The 9,436-nt window shown below is 37.5% G+C and overlaps 1 protein-coding gene across 1 annotated transcript; it reads right to left on the bottom strand.

Annotated features, from left to right (window-relative positions):
* Positions 1-2,288: 2,288 nt before the first annotated feature.
* Positions 2,289-3,346, bottom strand: HOXD12 (homeobox D12). Its single transcript, XM_077830477.1, has 2 exons — positions 2,785-3,346; positions 2,289-2,527 (listed from the first exon to the last, which is right to left on the bottom strand). The coding sequence occupies exons 1-2, from the start codon at positions 3,344-3,346 to the stop codon at positions 2,289-2,291; spliced, it is 801 nt and encodes a 266-aa protein (XP_077686603.1).
* Positions 3,347-9,436: the final 6,090 nt, after the last annotated feature.

The following is a 9,436-nucleotide window of genomic DNA, read 5'->3' as shown; positions in this document are numbered from 1 at the left end:
AGTTCAAATGTGTCTTTTTTTAAATTATATTTTGGCTGATCTCAAACAGTCACTAGGCTTGTATTAATAGATAGTTTCTTTGTACAGTTCACTATCATTTTGATCCTTATTCACACGCCTTGAAGAAGTACATTTAAGCCTATTTCATATCAGAAAAACACGGGTATAACCGAGTCTCTGTCATTTTGAATTATTATGATAAAGGAAAGGCAGCCCAAGATTTCGCATGCAGAAAAAGCTTCTGAATTAAAAAGTTTGAATTAAGTGAAAATACATTCAATAGACATTTTAATCAGGACCTAAAGATCCCTGGAAAATTTTAAAATATAAAACCCAGTAAATATATGTACTTTTCATTTGATTCGCATCTGGTAGAGAGCTCAGTGTACTGCTCACAAATGAGTTTCACATTAAAGGTAAAGGGATCAGCCGCAAAAAAAGAATAGAAATGGATGAAACATTTAAAAACCATCAGATGAGTTGGAAAATGTGTCGAGCTCGTTGAAGTTAGAGGTATTTACAACTGGAGGTGTTTGCATTGGACAAAGGCACAGAAGCTTTTGTCCTCAGGAAAAAAAAATATGCTAAATGATCATTTGAACATCCAGATGAAACAATAGTAATGGAAGTAAATCCCTTCCATGAATCGGAGAGTTTTCAATGTTTACCCAGTTCTTTGGCACTAGTATATGTTGTTAAGGAGTGTGATTAAAAACAAATCGCAGATCGGCCTGTATTAACCCCATCTTTATCGCCTACAACAGGGTGTTTTGATTTTTTAATTTTTTCCCCCGTGTAACATTTGGACCAGGCCAAAGTCATCCAGACCAACAAGGCTAAAGGCAGCGTAGACTGCGCACCGCACGGGCCGCCAAATAAACGATTCGCATCGAACACATGACGCGACCTACAAGAATTTTTTTAGTTCTATTTCTAGATCATGAAGATGGAAACAGAGCAAAGTTATAGTAACGCTAGCGGCGGGGGGTGTCTAATTTTTAAAAACTCCTTCGCAGTGACATTTCGCTTCTTTCTTTCTTTCTGGAGAGAGAGGGCGAATGGGGTGGGTGAGGGAGCTCATAACAACTGAGTTTTTCACTTGGATTCTAGTCAATGAATCAAAACATTTTATCATGAAGGTGACTGGGAGAGCATTATTTTTGTCAAGGCTGTTCAAAGGCAGTGTATGGGGGGGGGAGGAGACTCCTCGACACTTTGACTGACAAAGACAGACAAACAATATTTACATCCAAATAAAAGTTCTTTTCTTTTAATGGAGCAGGCAATAAGACGATCAACATTCTACGCATCTGAAAACCAAAGCAAAAGGCAGTCCGTTGACATGTATTTCTTTCTGGTTTACAAGTAAGAAGCTGCGGCAAAGGGCTCAAAGGCCTGACCATCTATTTTCCATTCACAGTTTAAAAGTCTAGGTATAAGGGCAGGGCTGCAAGAGACAACGGCAGCCTTCAGTCGCACATGAATGTTTGAAGATGCACAAAGGATTTTTTACCCCCAATACTTCAGACATTTTCATTCAGTTTGCCGCAGCCTATGACTGCAGAAAAGAGATTTATTCAACACCTTTTTAAATAAGTAGCAGGAGTTAACGCATCATTTTCAACACGCAAGAAGCAGAAAACCTTTGGGCGCATTATGAATCTGTGTAGTCAGGTTATGCCATGCCTTTGCGCACAAGTCACGTGCCCCGTTAAAATGTATGCCTCTGGGTTCTCGGATCTATGCCATTATGTTAATGGATTATTAAAAATAGGGTTTATTTGTTATACGCTTTTCTATTTAAAAAAACCAGGTTATTCCCAACCACAAAATAAACAAACACTGCATGCTCATACTGTAAGGCAAGTTAATATATGAAGGGACTAGCCAGTATTTTAATATCCAAGATCATTACTAGTCAACGTTTCTTTATTTTTCTGCAAAATTATGTTTACATACAGTTAGAGAAATGGATCTTAGCTCAGTACCGCTCATCCTCCAAGGAAAGAAAAAAGTAGAAGAAAATCTATTATAAAGCTAAATTAAAGATAAGAGCTGATAATACAGGTCTTAGTGTAGCCTTTTGATGAGTTTACTTTCTTCTTTTTGACCAAGAATTCAATATTTGCCAATTTACAAGAGCCCCAAAGGTTTGCTTAGAACTTCTAGAATTTGTTTTATTATTAATAATAATAACAATAATCATAATAATAAAGTTTTCATCGGGAATATACTCTACCCTAAAGTTGCAAAAGACAAGTTCATTACAGGAATGGCAAGACTTTTGTCTAGTACATAGAAAGCGCCTGCTCACGCATTACTACTCTTTTCTTTTTCATCCGTCGGTTTTGAAACCAAATTTTAACTTGTTGATCGCTTAAATTCAGTCTGTTTGATAGCTCCTTCCTCTTCTGTCGGTTAATAAACTCATTGAGGAGAAACTCGTTTTCCAATTCAGCAATTTGTTGTTTTGTGTAAGGTTTCCGTTTCTTTCTTAATCTCCCCTGTGCGGGACACCAAGGCAAACCTACAACAAACGTCGATAATTTAATGGATAAATTGTCTGCAATACATGGAGCATGCAATAAACAGCATTACATAAATGTAACTTGCCCAAGGTATGTTTTCGTCAAGTACATTGGACATCACAAGAACTACCTATCTTGTCAGATTAACTGATTATCTCCTCAAATGGATAAATGTGTAATTAAGATAATTCTAAGGGTCTTTTAGAAAATTATTCTCTAGGTCTCTTCTAGATAAAGTGAGTTATTTAAGGCATACCATCCTGCACTGAAGGTCTCAGACATGACTGGACTGCTGCAGACTGCACTGTCAGGTTCAAGTTGACCGAATTCTTGATGTCCTCCTTTAAGTTTGAAGGAGAGGAATTCACTTCAAAAAGAGCTGATGAGCCATGCAAACCTCTTTGCAGGCTGGAGTGGTCATACTTCACTGGCTTTAAGTTGGTTGGATGAGTAATACTTGGGTCATTGGCAAAAGAGAGCCTCTGCCTGCATCTTTCCTCCTGTTTGGAGCTTGCTTCGTGGGCGTAGTATTTATTGTTTTCTTCCAGGCACTCTTTGTTGCTGTTGGAATTGATGTTGATTGGAACAGAGCCCGTAAGGTAAGGCTGTGAGGAGCCGCTGAAAGCATGGTTCTGAGGCTGAGCTGTACACGAACTTGAGCAAGTCCAGGGGATCGAGCTTCTGGGGTAGGAAATGGTGGGCAGAGCCGCCAATTGACTGCCATTAGTCCGCAAATTAGGAAAATAAAAGGAGTCCGGCGATTGCAAATTCAAGAGAGAACCAACGTAGCCAGATCTGTAGAGACTGCGATCACACATTTCCAACAAAGGCCTTCAGCTGGTCTTACAGCAGGATTTAGTTACAACGGGGAATAAGCGGCAAGCCTAAAACGATTGGACGAAACTTTGCATACAGGTTCTTCAAAGCCGGTAATTTCAGCACCGCCTACACCCAGTGAGCCCTCTTGTTCTCAGTATTATAGTAATACTTGAAATATTAAAATCCCTAACTTGCAAGGGGGAGGAGAAAGCTTTGTCCCCACTCCTATAAAAATGAATGGAGTAGGAGTGGAACGCTGCTTTCCAAAAGGGAAACTAGGAGAAAACAAACATTTGTAAACCTTTAGATGGGTACTTTAGCTAGAATCCGGAGAACGGTGATTTCTCCTTATGCCTACTTGACTCGATTATTACGCGTTATTTCTCACCTAGGGTTTCCTCATTTATTGTAAAGGTGTGAAGCTATTTGCTATACATACAGATGCACATGTACATATATGTTTATTGCAAATATCATTATATACATGCTTGAAATTAACATCCTCATTATTGGTATGATTATGATACCATTATTATAAAATCCTATTATTGGTATGATTATGATAATGATCTGATATGACTCTAGTTGTAGATTTATGCCCCTTTCAGGTTTTCACATTTTAACTTGCATTGTCACCATGTGGGGGAGAGTGTAATCATTGAAGGTCTGTGTTCTTTACAGGGCGTTCAGTAATTTACATTTCCCAGTGCACACACACTGTTAAAAATAAAACCCGTTCCACTCTTTCCCCCAACATGTTTCTTATTGAGGAGACTTTATTTTTAACATTGCAAAGTATATAAAAAATGTCCAAAGAATACATTTCTATCACGTGCAATACATTTTAGAATAACCTGCGCAAAGTAAAGGTTTTCTTGATTTATTTATTTTGATTTTCGCAAATCAGGCTTATTAATAAGGACTGGAGAGGGAAGACGCTAAGAATTAATTCGGAAACTGCGAGAAAACACATCATGTCGGAGGTGCAATAAGACAAGGCAATGATTAGAGTGGTCGCCACCGGTTTTAAATTGTCTGGCTGATATGACATAATTTCCATAGCGTTTATTTTTCCGCCATTAGGTGGTCAGCTCTTGGCACTCGGGGTTTTTCAGGGTCAAACATGATTTCAAGAATCCCCCCCCCTGCTTTTCGCGTAACAACGGAATTAAAAATGACATTAGTGAGCGTCCACACTCCATACCGCATGACTTTGGCAAAGGGTGAACGAACGAGTTGTGGAGCTTTGGGGAGCCGTTGATTCCTTTTGAGGAGTCAGTTCTGAATTCCGCTAGGCCTTCTGTATAGTAACTAAGGCCGAAATAGTCCATGAAAAATAGGCTAATGGCGCAAGAGGCTTGAACCTATTTGCTAAAACACACGGAAATATGGGGTAAGGCGGGTGATATGGGGCAAGTTATCAGAGGAAAAAGCTTCAGATGATCATGGATATTTTTGAGATCACTCTTCCTCAGTCTGCAGTCTTCAGAGCAGGTTTTCGGAACATAAAGTCGACTACTAAATAATATTTTCGGCATCCATCCATTTAATACATTTCACACAGTACATACATACACGCTGCTTCTAATCTGACAATTTCGTATGGGTCGCTTCCATAAACGGGATGTCCCCACAATGGAATTAACCCAACTTCAAACAGAAACATAAAGCACTGACTTCATCGTGTTACCTTAGCTCGATTAAAATATCAAACATGGTTAACACTAAAGGTTAATTTTCCATGTGATTGTCTTGTTAATTATAGTTTTAATCTTGGCTTTATTTCTATGAGGAGATCAGACATTGACATTTTCCTAATGAAACTCGTCTTTCTGTTTAATGGGAATTTTGAGTAAATTATACAGTAATTTCATTGCCCAGGAAGAAAATCTTTAAATGATTACTCTCCAGATTATCCTCCTAGACCACACAAGACCACACAAGCAGTGCTGGAGGATATTACTGACCACTGCTCTTAATTTTTATTGTTTGAGTTATGTCTACCAATTGAGTCTCTCTTATTAACTTATTTGTTTTCGTTTTCCAATATGCTGGGAAATAGTTGGGAAAAGTTTAATTCTCTTCCGCCCTAGCGTTTCATAAAGAAATCTGCAACTGCTTTTAGCCTCTCAGAAGAAAAGAATGGGCATTTTGTGTTCAAAAGAGTATATTTTCCCCCAGTAAAAAAACAAACCAACCAAGAATAGATGTGAGCTCAGTTACCGGAAAGGAAGGTGACACTTCAAACTAGTTTTTATGGTGTTAGAGAAACCAAGACTTTTCAATTAACCTTAAACTCATCTATAATTGTAAATGAATAATAAAATAAATATGGAAAGAAAAATCTTAGCAACAGCAGAGGTATTTATAGCTGAAGAAAATAGTGGTTATGTTTAAGTCTGCGCAAGCATGACACAATATTTTGTAATATAGTCCTTGTTCAAAGTTTTTGCCGGTGGGGGGGTGAAAATATCAGTGACCAGAAGTCTTGTTGGAGAGGATGTCTTCAGCTGTAAACCACACGCCTCATTTGTTAAACCATATTCTTTAATAAAACGTGCCTATCCCTATATTCTTATTTGTACAAGAAATGTAATTGTTTATTATAGAGCTAGATCGAGACCTTTGCTCTTAAGCGCTTTTGGGTAAGTGTTGGATCAAAAGTAGTGTGACTACTAGACCTGATTACGCTTCCAAACCCTATGATTTTATAGGCATAGTCTTTCCCTTTGAATATGAAAGTTGTGCCGTGTAAATTAATGGTATTGAGTTGTCATTTGTACTGCGGAGATGCAGCAGCTGGAATGGGAGTGAAGTGCTTTCCCAGCCTATGCCAGAGATTGTCCAGGAGATGGCAGGATTGTCCTATACATCCACGCTCACTCAACAGCACAGCTATAGGAGTCAAGATCAATGGTAAATAGAGGGCAGCCAAGTCACCATCACGCCATATTTCAATTCAATTTACTAATGTACTCATTAATTATGTGAAATAAAACTATACATGTATTATATAATAAAGATATTTCAGTCATCAGAATTCTGCTAATATGTATAATCAAAGTACTCTTGAATAGTGTGAAATAGAACTTTCTCTTTCACACTTTTATTTCTCACAATTAGTGAGTACATTAATTATCTATAGTAGCAGAATCATTACAATTACGCTGCGCTTGATTAGTCTAAAATAAATTACTATATATGAACTGTGGGGCCATAAGGACTCCTAGTTAGGTGCTGGCAGTGATATGAAATGTACACTGCACACACAATGGCTGGATATATTATAATTCATCTGATACTCCAAACAATTGTACAGAATCCAATAGCCTTTGATGAAGACGTTGTCTCTAGCACCAGAGCAGCTCTCCATACTTTCTGCCGAAGCATTCTTTAATTTCTTCCATATCGCTTCCGTGCTCCTTGTATGCGTACCTACAGACAGTATACTCTGTAAATAATGCGTCGAAATGCAGGTGATGAGGGGAAAAGGAAGCCCTCGCCTTTCTGACTATAGTTGCCGTTTTCTTTCTATTTCTGCACGTTAGGCTCCATGGGACAAAAATTAAAAGCAAACTCCTCATATGTGATTGAGTGAGTAGCGGGTTCAGATTTCATTCTGATGTATTATTTGCAGGTCAGGTGGAGTTGTAATATTGCCTAAATCTGCATCTCAGTGTTCTGATACAAACTGAGTCTAAAGGCTAACCTTACAATAAAAAATAACGTAATACGAGCGAGTTCTGGGCAAAAAGAAAACTAAATGTTACCAATAAAAATCTAACCAATGAGTATTTTTCTTAGTTTAAAAGTATTTTAAAAAATAGGGTGAAAAGGTTCTAACAGATAGACGGAGTTAAAAATATAGAGAGGAAAGGGATTTTTAAAGTTCTAAACAAAGGCAGCATTGATTATCAGAGACGGGTCAACACTTTTTTGGACATTTACTCTATCTCCCATGTACTTCAAGTTAGAGATTTTATGTTCCCCCAAAGTCTCTTATTTTCCCATGGAAAGAAAATCCAATTTGGAACCTGGCTTTCCAGCGGAGAGAGATTTTTTTTTTCCAAGTTAAAAGGGAAGGTGGGGGGCGAGGGTGGGAATAAGTGTAAGGGTAACGTGTGAGCCTAACACTTCTCTGTACAGGTCATTTTGTTAAATGAATGGGCTGACAAAATTCTGGGCCGCTTTCTGAACTCCACACTCAGCCAAACCAGCTGCATCAGGGAGGCTTGTTGGTGTGTGAATGCAGATTCAGGCCTAAGGACACAACAAATATTCTAAAATGCCATGTGAAGCAAACACGTATGGAACATTTAAAACACTGGAAGGCTGCTCAAAGAAGCCGCATTTCTTGCGAGACGAAATACCACAGTGGAGCTGAAGTTGCTGGAAAACCACAATTATGTTTCATAGAGCAAACTGTAGGCAGAAAGCATCTTTTACTCATTATACAAAGACCTGGTATAGCAAAGAGCCCCGTCTTTGGGCTGTATTCTCGACTTTTTAATGCAGCCTGTCGTTAGATATCTGACTTGCTTTTTTTTAAAAAAAAACAAGCCATAAAAGTAGCCTTTCCATAATGCAGCCTGCGAAACGCCACGCTGTAAAAATAAATGCGATTTTCTTCAACTGTTTTTATATTGAAAAGAAATCGTTTTTATTGAAGATGTTTTAAGGAGGTCTTGACAAACTCATTCACGGCTTTGAAGTTGAGCCCCCATTTCCAACACAAATTCCAAGTAAAAGCAGACCTTAAAACAAGAACGGAAACAATATGGTTTGATGGCAAGAGACTTAGTGTATGTCTTACCCACATACGTTAAGTATCAACGTGTTTAGAGCAATAGGCTATTATAATAAATAATAATAGTTTGGAACACAACATAGTTTAATAATTACACGAGAAATAAATGGAGAGATTTTCTCTTTTCTCTCCTAGCAGTAAACTGACTTGTATGATCAAAATCACTGCCTGGGTATCATAACACGCACACTAAGATTCAAACAACACTAAAACACAACCGCCAGCCTCTCTGATCTTTATAAATTACGGCATCTTTCGAAAGTCCTCATTTATTGCTTCTTTCATTAACACCCGTGTATTTTTGTAACTTAAAGGTATCAGCAAGCTTCACTTCTGTAACAAGAAGTTTTCAAACCACATGATGGGGTGAAGGTGGAGAGTCTTGTGCTTGTTCAGATAAACAGGATAATAGGGCATCCAATACATTATATAAAAATACACATAACGTTTATACACACCTTTATACAGCATGTCCTCTATATGCAATATGATTAAACACTGGAATTCCATTTAACTGTGTGTTCCTAGTATGCAGCTAACTAGCTAGCTATAAACTGATAAAACTTATCTGTTTCGGACTATCTTACTAATGAAGAGCAAATGATAACCCTATAAAACTGTATTGTTTGAAGTAATTGTATGTGATGCATCCGAATGAATGCATCTGCACAGAATATTTTGTTATTCTTTAAAATAGGGAGTATGAAATCATTAATCTGCAAATGACTACAAAGTAAAATCCAAAAAAACCCGTGGAATACAGACAGTCATGGAAACAGCTGAAGTTAAATATGTTTTTCTAGTTCCAATCTGGCTCCAAATTACATTTTTTTCTGAAAAAATAATAACCACCTCCCAACAACATAAAAGTAGCTATTTTCACATTAACAACCACTCACTGTATATGCTGGTGGGCTCACTTTATTTTAGACTGAGAACAGTGTTGTAATGATTTCTTAATCCCCAATTACATTACATTATTTTTTTTTTTTAAATTCGGCGTGGTTGTGAAATGTATTATACCAAATCACAACTGACAGTCTTGGCACCCGGCTGTTCAGAGACAATTTTACAGAAAAAAAACAGATAAGTATTTAAGAAAATTATAATTGTAACTGATCAACATACTTAAAGTCGTTTATACTGGCCTAGAGGGAGGAACAGAAGATATTAAAATACACAAAAAAGAAGAAAGAAACAGAACTACAAAGTCAAGTTTTGGCAGCATTCTCCACGGATCAGAGAAAAATGCTGACATTAATTAAAAGCAAATCACAAAATC

Source organism: Eretmochelys imbricata, chromosome 11, assembly GCF_965152235.1.
Source record: "Eretmochelys imbricata isolate rEreImb1 chromosome 11, rEreImb1.hap1, whole genome shotgun sequence".
NCBI classification, from domain to species: Eukaryota; Metazoa; Chordata; order Testudines; family Cheloniidae; genus Eretmochelys; species Eretmochelys imbricata.
This window is presented reverse-complemented; position numbering and strand designations above follow the sequence as displayed.

Excerpts from the sequence above, each read along its gene's own strand:
- HOXD12 (XM_077830477.1), bottom strand. The coding sequence starts at position 3,346 with ATGTGTGATCGCAGTCTCTACAGATCTGGCTACGTTGGTTCTCTCTTG. Across the intron at positions 2,528-2,784 it reads GAGACCTTCAGTGCAGGATG|GTTTGCCTTGGTGTCCCGCA; the intron begins GTATGCCTTAAA and ends CGTTTGTTGTAG.